Genomic DNA, 19,323 nt, shown 5'->3' on the forward strand with positions numbered 1-19,323 from the left:
TTATTCTTTCATGTCTATTCTGCAATTATTTAAAATTACCTACCTCAATTTGCTCCTTCAGTGTTCTTTTCCCCTTAGCATCATATAACTTTTTTTAATTTTTAATTAAAATAATCTGAGACTGTCAGAAGATTAAAAATGATTGTTTATTGAACAGACAACAGTGGTTTTTACTTTGTATCTTTAGAGGGCGTAGTTTTGGAAAGAGGGGGCGTGGCTAAATCTGTGGCTAAGTCCAACGGAAGTTCCAGAACGGCTAACAACACTTACAGCACTTTAACGTATGTAAATGTTATTACAGTGACTTTGCAAATGTAGAATTGTTTTTCGATATTTTCAATTAAGACTCTCAGTACAGATTCTGATTTTTAATGCTGAGATTAGACAGAGTCTTTGTGGTGAGCCACCTTTTGTGCTGCCGTGAATTTGCTGACAACGAATATTTGTTTTCACATTTGGTGTGAAAGGGTCATTCATTGATGATTCATCTCGCTTTTTCTTTACGCGTTTGGTGTGAAAGAGCCTTTAAAAGGTTGCTGCCTACATAGACAGTAAACAGCGATGCAGCTCACTAGATTTTGGAACAGAGCCAATGAGTATGTAAAATCTCTTTTAATATTGCCTGAACATTATTTTAAATTATAAGTACATTTTGTTTACTGACCAATCTTGTGGTAGAGCTCGGGCAGCTGCACCTCCACTTTATCCCTCTGGAAATAGTGATACTCGGCCTGCTCACAAACCGGTGGGATCAAGTTAAACTGCCTTGCTACAGAGTACGCCTCCTACACACACACAAACACATAGCAGTAAATGATTAAACTGTCCTTTCGATTACAGCGTCTCTAAAGTATATGAATGTAATAGTATTAGATAACAAAATATCAAACCAAGTGACATCAGCATACAAACAGTGCTAGAGCTCTTCTTTTCTAACTTCACCACTTTTGCAATTACTTTTAACCAACTGGTCTAAAGGTGATTTTAGAGGATGTATGAAGTGAGTACCCCTCAAGTTCACACAGGTGTCCTAGCAGAGTAACTACAGTTGTAGTTCAGCACATTAACTATGGACATTTTGGACATATGGATATTGTTTTATCATTTTATCATATCAAACCTAACAAACTTATTTTTGTAACATTTTTTGGTTGTGACATGTGCTTGTGCAATTTTAAATGCCATAAAATAAATGCCATTTGATTTGATATTTTGAATGTCATATAATGACATTCACATTTTTTAAATCTCCCATTGCGTTCGGGTCATTTTTGACCCAGGAGAGGTAGATAATAATTTTTTTAAATACCACATAGTTTTTAGTATGGGAACCAAATTTTGTGACTTTGTCAAGACTATCAAAATACACAATACATCTATGAATTAGATTTTTTCTTATAAACACTTCACTTACATTTAGCATCTTTCCCATACTCTCTCTTACACTTTTTTGTCTCTCACTGGGAATGCATCTTCTTTACAAACATGCACAGACACACACACATACAGTCTCACACACTTTTCCTGTACAAAACAGACATGACAGATGTAACAAACATAACAAATGAACAAAATCAAAGCATCTACTGTCTAAACGGGGTGTGGCGAGAGCAAAAGTTCATGCACACATTAGTCTAAATAGGGCTTGAAAAAGGAAATTGTCCATTTTACTCTGCAGCCATCTAAAGCTGAACCAGCTTGCAGCGCACTCACGCAATAACAATCAGCAGTTCATGAGAACAAATAGAATAGATTTGCTTAAAAGCATATTAAAGAAATATTAATGTTGTAGACTAGAGTTGTACAGTTGTTTTGATGATGTTCAGTTTAATGTATATGGTAATGTCAAATAATTTCTAAATTGTATTATTAAAAAAAAAAGAAGCAAATTAATAACTTTTATATTTGTCAGTTAATATGCCAAACAAAGTAAATCTTTTTATATGCATGAACAGTTAAGAAGTTATTAATGACTTACAATATAGTTTTAGATGAAAACCATCAGGTTACGAATGATTTAAAAGCTCAAATTCCAAATTCTGCGAATGCATGATTCTGAACGCAATAGGAGGGTTGTATAACTTAACTGTCCAAAAACCTTTGATGGTCAATGTACTAATAGAACTGCAGATGATAACCAATATTTTGTAGTCATTTACCTATTCAAAATGGTAAATGTATGATGGAAATGAATAAATAAACTTTGTTATGTATCTGAGAGAAAGGGTAAATAGAGAAAGAAACAACTAGAACCTACCATGATCTCCATGGCACTCCATCGGGATGTGCCCCAGTACATGGCCATTCCCTGATTTATAACGAATGTCATTGCACGTACCACCTCTGCAAACCACAAACACACCACAGTGCTGTTGCTGTGCCATAACTTATGCATTTGTAACTGGCATGAAAATGTTTTAAAAAAAAGTCAAGACCTTCCATAGGGCTGTTCACATCACTGCGATTGGCAAAGACGATATCCACATATTCCAGCTGTAGTCTAGACAGGGAGCCTCTGAGACCTGCAGATACATCACCATTATTACCATCATACTGTAATTATTACCACCATTACCACCGTGAAGAGCACTTTACCTTCTATAATGTGTTTTCTGGACAGACCTCTCTCTGTTTCTGCTCTGTAGATTATGAATAGAAATGTCAGAGAGGATCTTTGTCATTTGTGTCAGTCTGAAAATATGACATGGTAGAACTGAATAGATACTCACTGTCCTCCCCAGTAGATCTTAGTTGTTACTACATAACTGGACCGCCTGAAACAAATTTTTGAGGAAGACTGTTTTTATACAGTAGACAAGCCTATTCTTCTTTTATAATTTTGCTCCTAGATTGATTGAAAGATTGAACATAACCCCACTATTTCCTCTAAACTCAGGAAATATGTTTGCCAAGACCATTTAAGAACATTTCCCATGATCTGACCTTTGAAGAAGGGCAGTGCTTAAATTGCGGAGGTGCTGGGGGCCATGACCCCCCCCCCCCAATTAACTGATCATTATCAATAAACTGATGTGCTTTCAGTCCAAAAGTTTTTTTAATGCCCCCTATGACCAAGAATCATACAATTAGACAAACTAGACGTTCCTTTTCCTGACTGATTTTTGTTTTTCATTGTATACTTTGATTGTGCTATTCATTTACTGGATGTCTTTGACTTTTTTTTTTCTTTTTTTGTAAATATGACATTAATTGTGGGTGTTCTGATCCCACCACATCTCACAATATGAATTTTTAAGATGAGTCAATTCAAGCACTGGTATTCCTTCACATACAATATATTCAAATTTATTTCCCACGATATTGATACAAAGTGAGAGACATTAGAATTAAAGCAGGTCACCTCCAGCCTTTCTTCTTAATGATGTTCCCTAGAGTGATTTCAGCCCTGAAGGAAAGGACACAAAATCAGTTTCTTATAATTGCTCTACAAAAATAAAATAAAAATAATATCTTTGTCAATTATCTAATCATCCTTAAAACAAGATACACAAAATAGCATTCAATGTTAAGACTTATACTACTGTAAGTGTAAATAAGAAATTAGAAATATAAGTGTATTTTTTTTTCTTCTTTTTTTCACTTGTTTTAAGTATAAACCACTTCCTAAATTTGTCATTGTCAGGATCCTGTCACTTTGGTCATTCATGTTTATTGTGTAGTGACAGAATCCTGACACCCATATTCTGTATTTGTGTTGAGCACATGGCTCAGTGTTTATTTCCTGGCCATGTGCTCTGTCTGTCTTTGTTCATGTCTCTGTGAGTGCACGGTCGGGTTTGATTCCCTTGCCGTGCGCTCTTCTGTCTAGTTTGTGTTTTCATGTTCGAAGCTTGGTGTCTGTTTCCTGACTCATCGGTCTAGTTCAGTCTTGGTTCTGGTGTCGGGATCCAGACACTCATGCTCCATTTCGTGACTGGCATGGGTTCAGCATGCGACTGGAGGAGCAAAGTGTCCGGCTTGATGGCTTGCTTTTCAACTCCTCCTCCAATTGCAACTGGCAAATCTCACTGATCAGTGAGGCAAGGCGCAGTCGAACTCGAACACACCTATTGTGTTTGGTGTGAGCACATGGCTTCTGTCAGACTTTGTCAGTCATGTGCTCTCCTGTCTCACTTCTAGGCCCGTCCCCTTGTTACCTTGTTTTTAGTTAATTTGCCCCTTTGTTCATGTCTCTGTGAGTGCACGGTTGGGTTTGATTCCCTTGCTGTGTGCTCTTCTGTCTAGTTTGTGTTTTCATGTTCAAAGCTTGGTGTCTGGATCCTGAGTCATCGGTCTAGTTCAGTCTCGGTTCTGGTGTCGGGATCCAGACACTCATGCTCCATGTCTCATCTTTGTGAGCACATGGCTTCGGTTCTTTTGCCATGTGCACTTCTATCAGTCTTGTGTGCTGTGTTATTTGTTTGAGAACATGGCTTATGATTGTATTCATTCGCCATGTGCTCTTCTGTCTTGTCATTAGGTGTGTTCGTCTTCATGCAGCCCTGCGCAGACCGATCGGTGCTGGACTTGAAGCAGTGCATGCTGATTAGAACTTTTGTCCGACTTGAACCGGCGCCACCGCCGCGTCACTGCTATGTATTCCATCAAAGTAACGTGAGAGCGATTTGAGAGCAGCCAGCTGGTGCATCCTCTGCAGTTGCTCCAGAGGAGCTGCACAAGCTCTGAATGACGACACAGCTCATTTACGATTGGCCAGACTCACAATGTGACAACGGTTACACGTTTCATGGGCTGCGTTCGCAAATGCGTACTTCACACACTACTTTTACTACTTCTGCTATGTCAGTAATAATAGTATGGTAGTATGCCATTACCATGGTGTTTATTCTGACACCTCCAGTTCGGCGAAATCTCTTACAACTCCGTGTTTTTATAACAGTACATCATGTTTATATCATGCTATATTTTGTTTGTCATAGTCATATCATGTTTATTAATAAAAAAAATCTAAATGATTAAAAATACTGACTCCTTCATTGGTATTAAAATAATACACGCTTTTATAGGACTTTCTTCTTATACACACAACAGGCACTGTCTTTATTTTTTTTTGTAATTAACATTTTTATTGATTCATATGCACATGACAGTGGAAAAAACTCAACACATATATAAAGAATCAACATTTTACATTTAAACCCTACTAATACAACCCCACCCTGACCCCTAACGAACATCCCTGTGGTCCCACATAACACACACACAATCCAAAAAAAGAAATATATATATATATATATATATATACACACACACATACACACACACACACACACACACACACACACACACACGTATATACACAAATAAATAAAATAATAATAAACATACATGATTAAACTAAACTACACTCTCCACATCCCTTCCCCGAGAGTCCCCCCAAAAAACGAAATATTTGCCCCATTTTTTAACAAATAAGTCCCTAAACCCCAGCCTTCTACTTACCGCTTCTTCAAATTCAGCTACCCTCCCCATTTCCACACACCACTCCGAAAAAGAGGCTGCTCCACTTGACTTCCAACCCCTTAAAATTACTTGCCTGCCAATCATGAGACTGGTCAGAACCCAATTTTTTATGTGATTATCCCCTAAATGCATGACCGCCCCATCACCCAAAATACAGAGTCTGGGACAAAGCAAAACCTGAGTGTTCAAAACATCACACAAATAACTCTGAACCCTCAACCAAAACTCCTGGATCTTAACACACCCCCAAAAGACATGGGTAGTGTCTCCAACTTCTGATTGGCATCGCCAGCAAGTGGGTGTGTCTTTAAGACCAAGCCTATATAATCTAGAGGTGGTCCAATAAAATCTATGTAAAATCTTAAATTGCATATGGCGAACCCTTGCATCTCTAGATACAGACTTGACATTTTTAAGAATCTTAGTCCACACTCCATCCTCCAATACCAAATTCAAATCTTTTTCCCATACTCTCTTGAGAGAAGTCAAGGCTCCATCCCCCAGACTCTGAATTAGTAGGGAGTAAAACACTGATGCTTCATGGCCTTTTCCAAAATCAGCAATCACCTCTCCCAAAGCACCTGCCGCTTTAGGGGGGTGCGTGCCACTCCCAAAAATAGTGCAGAGTAGGTGGCGAAGCTGTAAATACTTATAAAACTGAGATCTGGGAATGCCAAAATGTTGAACCAAATTTTCAAAAGGTCTCAATAATCCACCCTCATATAGGTCACCAAGTGCATTAACCCCTCTCACAATCCAATCTGACCAACAAAAAGGGGACTTATTAATACATAGTTTAGGGTTCAGCCATATGCTCGAGGCTGCGTTTAAATAAATATCCGAATTAAACACTCTGGACACTTTTGTCCATATCGAGCGCAAATGCAAAATAACGGGGTGCGACTTAACCTCTCCGGCTAGTTTGATTGAAAGGCTTTGCAGTGGCGAGATAGGGGCAAGAACTTCCTTTTCAATACAAAACCAGGGAGGGGCTCTCTCAGGTGGAAGCGACCAATGAGCCAAATGTCTAAGACTGAACGCATAATAATAAAACAAAATCTTGGGTAGGCCTAACTCACCATTGTCAATTGGCCAATGAAATTTCAATTAACTTATTGAAGTTTAACCTGGGGCGCTTACCATTCCAAATAAAGGACTTCGCTATACTATCAAATTGCTTGAAATAAGAGAGTGGGACATCTACAAGGAGAGACTGAAGCAGGTAGTTGATTTTGGAATACAATTCATTTTAATAACATTAACCTTCCCAATCATCGATAAATGTAATGAAGCCCACCTGCCCACATCGCTTGAAAACCTTTTTATTAAAGGGACAAAATTAACTTAATCAGACAAATTTGCTGGGAATAAAATCCCCAAATACTTAATGCCCTGTTTGGGCCACTGGAAGGCGCTCGGCTGGAAAGCCGTTTCTGGGCAGTACGCTGTCAGTGCCAAAGCTTCGGATTTAGACCAACTGACTTTGTATCCTGAGAACTTGGAAAAGGAATTAATAATTCTGTGGAGGCAAGGCACAGATCTAGTAGGTTCAGAGACAAATAATAAAATATCATCTGCGTAAAGCAGAAGCTTATGCACCACACCTCCCGCTGTCACCCCTGGAAAATCATCCTCCTTTCTTATCGCGGCTGCTAATGGTTCCAGGGCAAGACAGAACAATAATGGGGACAGAGGGCAGCCCTGCCGAGTGCCTCTATTCAGAGTAAAATAATCTGAAATTAATCCATTTGTTTGTACCGCTGCTACAGGGTGTCTATAAAGTAACTTAATCCAACCAATAAATGTACTCCCGAACCCATACATTTCCAAAATCTTAAAAAGATAATCCCATTCTACCATATCAAACGCCTTTTCGGCGTCAAGTGAGATGGCAGCGATCGGAGATTGATCATTCGCTACTGACCACATGATATTGATGAGACGCCTGATGTTATCAGAAGAGTTAAGGCCCCGATAAACCCCACCTGATCTATATGTATAAGAGATGTCATAACTTAATCGGTTAGCCAAAATTTTTGGCAAATCTAGTTAGATCAGGGAGATTAGACGGTAACTTTTACACTTGCTTGGATCTTTGTCCTTTTTAAGAATCAGACTGATCCGGGCTTGTGTCATGGTTGGTGGAAGCTTTCCATTCTTTAATGATTCAGTATAAACTTCTAACAAAAGTGGAGCCAGTTCTGTAGCATAGGATCTAAAAAATTCTGCGGCAAAACCATCTGGCCCCGGAGCCTTGCCAGTAGGTAGGGACTTAATTACCCCGTCAAGCTCCTCCAAGGTTATCTCAGAATCAAGAGAGTTTTTTTGCTCAATCGTCAGTTTAGGAAGATCTAATGGTTCCACAAAGTTTCTAATATCTTCATCAGTAGACGAAGACGTGGAACTATAAAGATCAATATAGAATTCTTTAAAAGACAATATTAATATCAATGGCTGAGGTAAATATTTCACCACCAGCAGATTTCACTGAGGGAATGGTAGAAAAAGCTCTCTGCTTTATATATCTAGCCAAAAGCTTCCCTGCTTTGTCCCCCAACTCAAAGTATGACTGTCTTGCCCTGAATAACCAAAACTCCACTTTCCGTGACAAAATAGTATTATATCTATATTTCAATCGGGTCAATTCTCTGAGGCCATCAGCTGACATACGGCGCTTCAGCTCTGCCTCGGCACTTTTAATATTTCCTTCCAACTCCACGAGTTCTCGTGCTTTGGATTTTTTGATGAATGAGGCATACTGTATGATCTGACCCCTAAGAACCACCTTAAGTGCCTCCCAAGCCACGCCCACAGAGGATACTGAGGACCAGTTGTGTGAGCATGTAGATATTTTGCGGTCATCCGTAGTGTCCACTCTTAAACTGGCAGGGAACTTCAATGCAAAAGTTTCTTTAAGGAAAAGTGTTATTCACAAAACAAGCTCCAGCTGCACGGCGGAGCCAACACAAAAAACCCAATATGTCGCTCAGCTTCCTCAAGAGTAAGTACAGCGAGTTGACCCACTCACATGAGAAACATCCAATGGTTTACTCAGCCACTGATTCTATAAAAGACGTTGCTTGATTGGGACATATAAATACTTTGCGACCGACCTTCGTTTCTATTCTCAGTTTGGCCAGAAACATTAGAGCAAAAGTAATCTTTCACTGATGTAAGAGTTTCTTACATTCCTTGAACCGATCGCATTTCTCTCGTCGAGTTCGCAAAGTCCGGGAACAAGAAAATATTATTGTTCTTCCAAGAAAGCTTACATTTTCTCCTCGCGAACACAAGATCTTTATCGGATGATCTCAGAAATCTGGCCAGAATCGGTTGGGGCCTGTCTCCCTCAGCAAATCTGTGAGCTGGGACTCTGTGAGCTTGCTCGATTTCCAGCTTGTGGCCTGTTGTCGAGCAGACTCTGGAAAAACTCATCTAGGAATTTCACCATATCTGCTGTAGTTGCAGGGAGCCAGGTTATGTTCAAGAGTAGTGTCCGGTAATGGAGGTGGGGGCCTTGATCCGGATCCCCGACACCCCACAGACTGCCCCCGAGCGAGCAGGGACGTACTAAATACCCGTGAGTATTGAGGGGTGTACATACTAAGCCTTGATGGATTCAGGTTGTAATCAAACCTCCATTCATCAATGCTTGGTTCAAAACGGGGCATTGGAAGCAAATAATCGGGTGAAGGTGAGGTGTATGCATGGGAATATTCATGATTATCCTATAGTGACCATTACTGTAATATTCCGGGGACAAAAGCATAATATTGAGGCGGTGGTTAGTCATCGCCTCACCCATCCACTAATTTTGGGAACTAATTGGTCAGCTTTTTGATCATTATTGAAGGGGTTATGTGTGGATGGATCCTGTGAGAAAGTAAATTGGTGTTGGATGTGTGAAGCGCTGGCTGGAGAGGCGTGGCCTGGGCCATCTGCGGCTGCTCCACAACAGGCTGACACTGGGGAAGGGGAGGTGTCCTCCTCCCCTGCCCTTAGGAAATTCCTGGTAGGGGATTTACCACTAGAGCAGTCGCAAGACGAAACCCTGAAGCACGCGTTTGTCCAAATGAAAGTGATTGATGGTCAACGTCTCCAGCTGGGCATCACTTGGCATCCATATTTTTCACTTATAAAAGACTGGTTGTATAGAGTGACACAGGACACTTGGACAAATGAAAATACAACCTAGTTGTTGATACCAAAGAGCCGTTGGGAAATGTTATTCCAGGTGGCTCATTATAATCCGATGGCAGGTCACTTGGGACAGGGGAAAACACTAAGCTGTCTCATGGCCCGTTTCTATTGGTCTGGCATTCACGTGGATGTTTGCCGGTGGTGTGCGGCATGCCGTGAATGTCAGCTGGTGAATCCACCGGCCGCTCAAAGCACCATTGCACCCACTTCCGTTGATCGAGGTTCCTTCAGAACAAAAGGGCATGGACCTCGTCGGGCCATTAGAACGGACAGCACGCGGGCATCGCTTTGCATTACTCTTGGTGGATTACATAACGCGATATCCGGAAGCAGTGCCGCTGCGCAACATCTCAGCACATAATGTTGCGGAGCTTCATGTCTGAAAGTTCATCATTATGCAGTAAAGCAAATGTGTATAAATAAATTTACCTTTGAGTTGGATTCGCCATCACCCACTTCCTCAATCCTCGAATCCGTTACGGTATATTTTGTCAACTTTTAGGTGTACACTATTATATAAATAGCCTCGAAGCTAACGTTACCATGTCAGCCCATTCATAAAATTTGCTGATGTGAAAATGTAAATGCCTAAATCCTTGATGCTATAATGTAGGTCACCACAGCTGTATGGCAGCCAGAAGCCCGCTGTGTGCAGGACATCGCTAGCGTGAAATGGAAAGAGATGCTTCCTGAAGTGTAGAGACCCTGCATTTTAAAATGCACTAACTAATAAGAAACAATTAATTTTACAGAATAATTTCAGAGCTAGTGAAAAAAATTATTTATTGATTTGATCAATGTTCCAATGGTCCATGTTAACTATACAATACAGTATATCGTTATGTTCTTAACTGTTTTTAAAAGTCCCAGATTTTATATTAGCCATCAAATGGTAGACATTTGTAGAGATATGTCCCATCCAACCAGACCCAAATCTATGCCTGTGATGCAGTAAAAAAATAAAAGGGCATGAGAAAGAAAGTTAAGTTATTTGAAGCCAATCCTACCTGCCTGAAGCATACACTTCTGCTGTGTCGAACAGATTCACTCCATTCTCATAGGCTATCGTCATCAAGCTCTCGGCCATCTAAATACAAACATACACACACACAAACAAATGCATAACAGTGATTAGTCCATTGAAAGTTTTAAGTAAATAAATAACACTGTAGAAAGAGGTTTGAGTGAAACGTGTGATGTAATGATGTAAATTTTATCATAAACAATGTGAATCACCTCATCAGAGATTTGAGAGCCAAATGTCACCCAGGTACCTGTAAACAAAAAGGGGGAAGTAAGTCCCTAGTAATTTCACATGTACAGTATCTAGCCACATTTATTTACTGTATGTCGTTAATTATCTTAGTTGTCTCCATTTTTATATCTCATAAGAAATTTTAGACTTTAAGCAGCAACATTATCCTCTGGGAGTACAAGACAGAGATGAAAAGTTGAAGTCATTGATTACTCACCAAGACCCAAGCAAGAAACGCGTAGACCCGACTTCCCAAGGTTTCTAAGAAAGAGAGTGTGTATATTTAGTTCTCTGAATTTATATTTTATTTTTTATGCATATAACACTACAACACTGCATCCTCAGTATTTGGTTTTTGCTAAGGCAAGCATCACTTTCAGGCTGCATTGCTCATACTTGGAGTTAATGATTTGAAAACAGTTTGAGCTACAGTACAAATATGAATGATACCAAAAAATGTGTGGCTTGTTGAGGAGGGGTGTGCTATTACCTTTCCAAATAATTAGACTTAAATCTTTCAACTGACAAATGTAGCGGTCACAAATGTAATAATTGATCCTAATTGTAATAAAGACCTGAAATGTAATAACTATTGGTCTATCACTATGATGATGACACAGAGAGTAAGGTGAACCCAATTGCTGGGACAAAGTGAAACAAAACCAAAGAACCCAAAAGAATAACTGATAACAAAGGCACAAGCCAAAACAAAGAAATAACGCCAATAGAGGACACTAGTAGGTTGAATGCAATTAGGGTAGAGTCTGGGATATCTCTGATGACACCAGATAGAGTGCAAGGAATGTTTGTGTGTATATGTAGTGTGTGTGCTGATTAGTGAATGGGGAACAGGTGTGGAGTGCTGATTAATGAATGGGTTCAATATTCTGTGGAATTGGAACGTATAGTGTCAGGCAGAGGACAGACCAATGAGGGTGTGACATGGTCCTAAATGTAGTAAAGGTCATAAATGCAATAACTGGCCCTTAATGTATATCAATGGACCAGAAGGGTTCTTTATATAGACAATTTCAAGGACTATTTGTCGGTTTAACCTCCTGAGACCCATGTGTGTGAAGCCGACCGCTCATACACTGGAAACTCCACAGACATTGAGAATCATTCATGTTGTATGAGATGACAAAGCAGAGTGTTCATGATCTGTGAAGCGTGCAGCACGTGTAGACTATAAGGGTTGCTGCAGAGTTTTTATAATCAAATTTAAGACTTTAAGACCTTTTTCAAGACGTGAACAAATAAAATGAATACCGTACCCCCATACCAAAACAAATCCACACAATCTCTAAATAAATAATGTATCACAGACTCTTACTTAAACAGGCAGGGGCACACATTCAACATGGCCTTAACATTGCTTATCAGTAAAACAGGGTAGAATATACAGTATGCAAGTTTAAAATACTCATGGGAGTGGTGGTGGCGGTGTAGTGACTAAAGCACTGAACTGGTAAGCAAAAGGTTGTTGGTTCAATTCCCACAGCCACCACCATTGTGTCCTTGAGCAAGGCACTTAACTCCAGGTTGCTCCAGGGGGTTTGTCCCTGTAATAAGGGCACTGTAAGTCACTTTGGATAAAAGCATCTGCCAAATGCATAAACATAAATACTCAAGACATGTTTTCCACATATATATCACATTAAAATTGGTTTATGTACCATTATATAAATAAATACAAATTAGAGGTCGACTATATTAAATGTTCTTTGTCTTTCCTTCCTGTGATGGGGAGGGCTACACAGAGGCTACAAGAGTCCAAATTGAATTAAATTCCAGAACCAAAATACCAATTACCGTTTCTAAAAGATTTGATTCATAGCGTTTACATTTTTACTTTAAAGGCTGAAATACACGGGAACTCTTATTTTGAAATGAATGCGCTTCACTGCTTCTAGCTGCTCATTCAACCAGATAAGGAATTAAAATGTGCACTCCTACAATAATCTACAATGTATTACAATATAAACAATTAAAAGTAAACATTGTCATATTTCATAAACACTACATCATCATCATCAACAGCTGATCATTAGTAATCACCTCTTGTCATAAATTTCTGATATGGCTAAATGACTGCGAACTGCTCTACAACAGCTGAAAACATGCATAAGAGAAAAATACAACAATGTCGCATTTTCATTCTGAAGGAAGTAGCGCATGCATTTTATTTAATCAGATCATAACTTTTGAAGTTTGATAATCACATTAGGTCAATATCAAGATTCCTGTCTTTCTGCCCCCAAATTTAACACCTCTTTAAATGATTATTAAGACTTTTGTTGTATAATTTAAGATACTTTTTATGACCTTACATTTTGGGAAATTTTATTTAAGACATTTTAAGACTTTTTAAGGATCCGCGGGAACTTAATCACAATTAAATCACAGGATTTGCACTTTAATGATTACACTTGACCATGTAGAGAATTGTTTATCCAGAGAAGTGAAGCTTCCATCAAAACCACACTTCAAGATAAACGCTCACGTCAAAATAAAAGAACAATTCAAAATAAAAGCTAGATGCCTGGAATTGAAGAAATTGAAACAGAAATATTTTACAACTGTATAGTAAAATGTAATATTCACTGTAGTAATATTAATAATAATAATAATAAATTATTAATAAATAATAATAATAAAAATTAAGCAATATATCACAAGCAAGAGTGCTGTTGTACTGAATAAAAAGTTTGTTAAAAATGCAATGGTATGTTGAAAAGTAATTGTTCTTTTACTAGTTAAAAGATTTAAGAATTAATATGATGATGAAATTAAATTAAACTTTAAAACATGGAATTCTGGAAAACTAATAAAAAATAGAAAAAAAAAAGGATTTGGGAAAAATAAAACAGATTTCAGTAGGGCTCTACTTATAAAGCACTTAAGCAATGCATACGTAATTGTGAAACACTTGAGAGAAACATGCATTTCTTTAAATTTATTATTTACATTAAAAATTGAACGTTAAAATAGGCTAAAGGAGTGTGTTCAATAGCACATTGCTATTTTAGCATATTTTTTGCTGTGGTTTCGGTACTGGTACATTAAATGTCTATTTCCCCAATTTTTGCCAATATGTCCCCAAAAATCTCATATAAAATAAATCGAGAAATGCTTAAAAAAACTATATAAAAAAATAATCCTGAGGTTGATCATAAACATTTACTGAAGGTAAAGCACCTTCTGTCACTCACCTCCTTTTCACTGATTTGTTGCCTTTACTTACTTTTTAAGATTACTTATTTTTAGGCCTTAAATAAAAACAGTTCAGGAGATTTAGGGCTTATTTTGTACCCTCATAATAGAAAGTGTTGTATATTGGTTATTTTACAACACTTTTAATATATGGCTCATTTACTCAGCTTTTAATAAAATGTTTTTTACCTTCATTTATAGAACTAACATCATCTTCACTGCTCACCTTAAAATCAAACTAAATAACTGAAAGTGTTGAAGGCTAGAGTATCACCCTCACTGTCTCTAATTAGTGACATGCTGCGTGCGATAACGGCAAGTGAAGATCTGCTTTGTGCAACCACTGCCTGCATACAGGAGCCGCAGCTTTTCATTCGAGCCGCTGCTCACTTATGCGTCCAATAGAAACTGAGAGATAAAAAGAGACAGATTGTCAGCACATTTAGATCCAGGCGGCTGTGCCACGCTTTTTCTTCTCCGCATCTATTTTTGTTTGCCTGGCCAGTCTATTCATAGCCATGTTGCAACTGTGCGTTTGTTTGTGTCCAGTGCATGTGTGTGTGTGTGTGTGTGTGTGTGTGGAATGCACTATTCATTATATTGATATAGACATATTACCAGCCAAGACCATGAGGAATTGCTAAATTAGCAGCATGAATCATTAATATTATCTTAAAAAAGCAGAGCAAAAACCACATCTAGTCATCACACCAGAGAATAGGTGAGAGAGAGAGAGAGAGAGAGAGAGAGAGAGATAGAGTAAGCAGGAAAGCTGATCTTCATTGACACAGAAATATTTTCTTCTTCGCTTTAACAGTCATCCTTCATTTTTATCATTCTATTTTTGTCCATCATTTCCTTTTTTCCACAGTGCTGTATTAAAGCTCTGAATTGCACACATCCAAGCATTTATATTCATGTGTATGTTGAGACACTGTGGGGAAGCATGGCACTGATTCTTGAGATAAGGGACAAAACAAGTCTTACATACAAAAGTCATCTTTATTTTAAAAATCAAGAAATTCATAACAATAAAAATACTGGAAAAGTTCAATCTAAAGGAAATTTGTATACTCAGGGCATTTTTTACTTATATTTTAAAATAACTTCATTAGAATTTTTTTTAAATGCATGTAACTTAACCTGTCCTCAGCAAGAGGTCACAATGTTAAACTGCTAAACAAAGTGTTTAAAAATGCAACAAATTCATAAATATGAATATCAAATGAAAGCTCCATGTTTACATGCAGTTCAACTGAGCAGTCTCAGACACTGACTCAGACGCAGTTTTCTGAGTTGTTCATCATTGCTGTCACTTATTAGTAGTGTTCACCAACTACTGCATAAACTATTGTACTATTGTATATAAGGGTTAAAGGATTAGTTCACCCAAAAATGAAAATTCTCTCATAATTTACTTACCTTCATGCCATCCCAGATGTGTATGACTATCTTTCTACAGCAGAACACAAATGAAGATTTTTAGAAGAATATTTCAGCTCTGTAGGTCCATACAATGCAAGAGAATGGGTGCCAACTTTTTGAAGCTCAGAAAAGTACATATAGCCATCATAAAAATAATTCATATGATTCCAGTGGCCTAATCAATGTCTTCTGAAGCGAAATGCTAGGTGTGTGTAAGAAATAGATCAATAATTAAAACTTTTTTTACAAAAGATTCACAAGGGTCAAGGTCAAGTATGTTGGCAAGATCACGTGAGAACTATCATGTGAAATATGAAAAAACAGAAGTGCAGTGTTGTTTACAACAGAGGAGCATAGATAATCATATATAGATGCCTCATTTGGCTTGTTTGGATAGTCAACTGCAGCGCCATCTTGGAACGGTGAAAAAGGAAAGCTGTTTGAATTGGTTTAAATGCAAGTGAGTGAGGGGAGGAGATGCCTCAGACCAATCTCCTTGCTCAGACTGCTGCATTAGATGCTTTTGTGTGGAAATAGTATTGCGGTCAATAGAAACAGCTGCTAATAAGGTATTTACGGATGAATATCTATGCAGAGGAGGCTTTTGCGTTTACGTCACACGAGCGGCAGTTTGAACTCCACCCTCGTCAATGTACAAACCTCAAGCTGGCCGGAAACAAACAATTTTCATTTTTGGGTGAACTATTTTACTTAAGTATTTGATCGAAGCATAGAAGGGACCTGAGACTTTGGGATGGGCTCTTTTGACTCGGACATGGAAGAAATCACCCAAAACACCCAAGCAACCACTTAGCAATACCCTAGCAACCACCAAGAACATTCAGCCAACAGCATAGCAATGCCTTAGCAGCCATTAAGAACACCCAACTAACAACATAGCAACATGCTAATAAAAAGCTTTGAACACCTATGCAACCACACAGTGTAGCAACGCCATATCAGAACACCTTACCAACCACATAACAATGCACTATCAACACGAAGAAGACCCTAGCAACCCACAACACGCTAATAAGAATTCCGAACACCTTACCAACGCCCTAGCAGCACCAAGAACACCAAAAAACAACAACAACAAAAAAAAACATAGAAACCAAATAGCAACACGCTACAAAAAATTCTGCACACCTATGTAATCACATAGCAACACCCTAGCAAGATCAAGAACACCCAAGCAACCAAATAGTACAATGCTAAAAACAATTCCAAACACATTAGCAATAGGGCTGAAACGATTAGTCGACATTATTGACAACGTCGACAATAAAAAATTGTCGACAAACATTTTCGTTGACAAATAGTAATTTGATCTCATTTAATACAACATGAGATCACATTAAACTCTAATGATGATGCGCATGAGAGCAGCACTGCAGCTCGGGCCTGACTGAGGAGAGGAAGAATTACACAGCTCACAGTCCAGATGCTTTCTAAACTTTCACAGCTTCAGGTGATGTAGATCGCAAAGTATGAGGGAATTATAATGCAAAAATACAAAATAAGTAAATCCAGAAGCACTGTCGTTGTGGAATAAGTGGAGCTGGAGCTGTCGAGCATCTTTAAAGGAAACACTCCGGTGTTACATCTTTAATGCAGTTACATTTAATGCGTTATAGCTTTATTAAAGTTCAGATAATACGGAAGCAGACTCCGAAACTCCGAAACTGGCATTTTTCTATGTGGTCAATGCCTCTTCTATGAGTTGCACAAAGTGTCCTGATCTAAGAGGGAGAGATTGAAACTGCACCCAGCTGAGGCACACTCTGTCGCGGGGACACTCATCCCTCGAGCGCATGCGCTTAATGCAACTAGATTATAACGTGATGGCTCGCGACTTACTGAGTCATAATATACGTCACTGTGCATTTCTTATCATAAAGAAAATTGGCAATATGCAGCTTTATTAATAAGAGAGAGTTTTTTTGTGAGTTAAAGATGGATTGAAGTGAACAGAAATGTGAGAGAGGGTAGTCTTCGCCCCATTATACACTGCAACAAAATACGTTTTTGATTTGTTTTTGTTTTGGCTTGTTTTATAATATAAATATCTAAAACTTTAAAACAATGTACATTTACTTTAGGAACTATACTGCAGAAGAAAAAAACGTTATCTGAGAATGTTGAATATAATATTAAAAATACAAATATTTTAAAATATCTAAAACTCCTTTAAAAAAAGATGAATTCACCTGAGAAGCAGCATATAAGATATTTAGACTTGCTTTTAGAGAATAGATCTTGAATATAAGTATATTTTGTTTTTACTACACTCGCAGAAGTATAACCAAGTGAACAAATACACTTATATACAAAATACACTTATATTTAAGATACATTCTCTTAAAGCAAATCTAAATATCTTTATATTTAGTATGCTTCTCAAGTAAATGTATCTTGTTTTAAGGATTTTTAGACCATTTTAAATGGAAACAAGACAAAAACACTTGATAACAATAGATTTTTTTGCAGTTAATTTTTTTTACTGAATTAAACTTAATAAAAAGTATTTTTTTCCTTTAATTCGGTGAATGTCATTTAGAGGTATTTTTAAAAGATGATTTTGTCTTCTTTATTGTTTGTAAGCACGTTTAATACAACCTTGTCGGGGCACAAGATGAATAATCGGTTAAGAGCTAATGATTAATCGTTGAAATAATCGCCAAATAATCGTTCTAATAATCGTTAGATTAATCGATTATCACAACAATCGTTAGTTGCAGCCCTAATTAGCAACCGCATAGCAATGCCCTGACAACCAATCACAACACCCTAGCATCGTGGTGAGTTTTTGCACGAAGAAGCACTCACATTCTCTTCAGAAAATGTAAAAATATCGTTATGTATTTACTGTATTTGTTCAGAAAAAGAGCTTTTAGAAGTTAAGCTCTCTGTATCTCTTTCTTTGTGCCTCAGAATCCTTTTCCTGGGAGACAAAGAGGTTTAATAAGGCTGAGACCTTCGCTGATTGTGTTTTTCCTTCAGTAAATCATTCTGTCTAATTCCACACACACACACACACACTGATCACAGTTACAAAAACATTGCCTCTTCAGCAAGCACAAACATGCACATGTACTCAACGTGTACTCAAATTAATTGTACATTATATGTTCCTGCGCTTCTGACCAATGTTATTGCAGTTCATTAGGGTATTTGAGTCAATATCGTTGAGATTTGCTCTTTGACATTATCCCAGATTGTTCTATGAATGTTAGATTGTGTTAAAAATGTAAATGGTAAGGCTACAACATATATGTATAAGGGAAAGTAGGCCTATATATTTTAGGTGCTGTGACTGCAACATGATCACATGGGAAGTCGGTATGTTGTTTCCGAGAGTTCCCGTACTCGCCAACAAGCGCCATCTCCTATCAGACATTTCTGCATCAGCTCCAGCGTGTAACCTTCCTCTGTGGTGCGACCGGAAGCGTGTTGCTTCAGCACCACAGAGGTATTCTGATATATCAGAAAAGTGTGAATCAAAGCACACTAGCACACCAAATATGTCTTTATTTTGTCTTATGCTGCTAGAAAGAACAAAAAAGACTTTATTAGTGCATACCATGTACTCATTTTCCAATTGCTCACATTTGTATTATTCAATAGTGTATTAATGTCTAATAGTATTAAATGATATTATGTTAGTAATTTAAATTAATACTAAAGCTTTTAATTTCAATTTTTTTACATTTCAAATCAAGATATTAAACTTTTAAAATTACAAG

At 37.9% G+C, this 19,323-nt stretch overlaps 1 protein-coding gene across 1 annotated transcript in view; it reads right to left on the minus strand.

Annotated features, from left to right (window-relative positions):
* Nucleotides 1-19,323, minus strand: part of LOC127437276 (voltage-gated potassium channel subunit beta-3) — a 55,504-nt gene that overhangs the window by 12,223 nt on the left and 23,958 nt on the right. The window contains exons 2-10 of the mRNA XM_051692111.1: nt 11,157-11,200; nt 10,921-10,958; nt 10,692-10,771; nt 3,362-3,406; nt 2,730-2,774; nt 2,596-2,639; nt 2,436-2,522; nt 2,258-2,343; nt 665-785 (exon numbers count right to left, since the gene is read on the minus strand). Coding sequence (XP_051548071.1) covers nt 665-785; nt 2,258-2,343; nt 2,436-2,522; nt 2,596-2,639; nt 2,730-2,774; nt 3,362-3,406; nt 10,692-10,771; nt 10,921-10,958; nt 11,157-11,200 — 590 coding nt within the window. The remainder of the gene's footprint in view (nt 1-664; nt 786-2,257; nt 2,344-2,435; nt 2,523-2,595; nt 2,640-2,729; nt 2,775-3,361; nt 3,407-10,691; nt 10,772-10,920; nt 10,959-11,156; nt 11,201-19,323) is intronic.

The sequence above is a fragment of the Myxocyprinus asiaticus genome, chromosome 4, assembly GCF_019703515.2.
Source record: "Myxocyprinus asiaticus isolate MX2 ecotype Aquarium Trade chromosome 4, UBuf_Myxa_2, whole genome shotgun sequence".
Classification (NCBI taxonomy): domain Eukaryota; kingdom Metazoa; phylum Chordata; class Actinopteri; order Cypriniformes; family Catostomidae; genus Myxocyprinus; species Myxocyprinus asiaticus.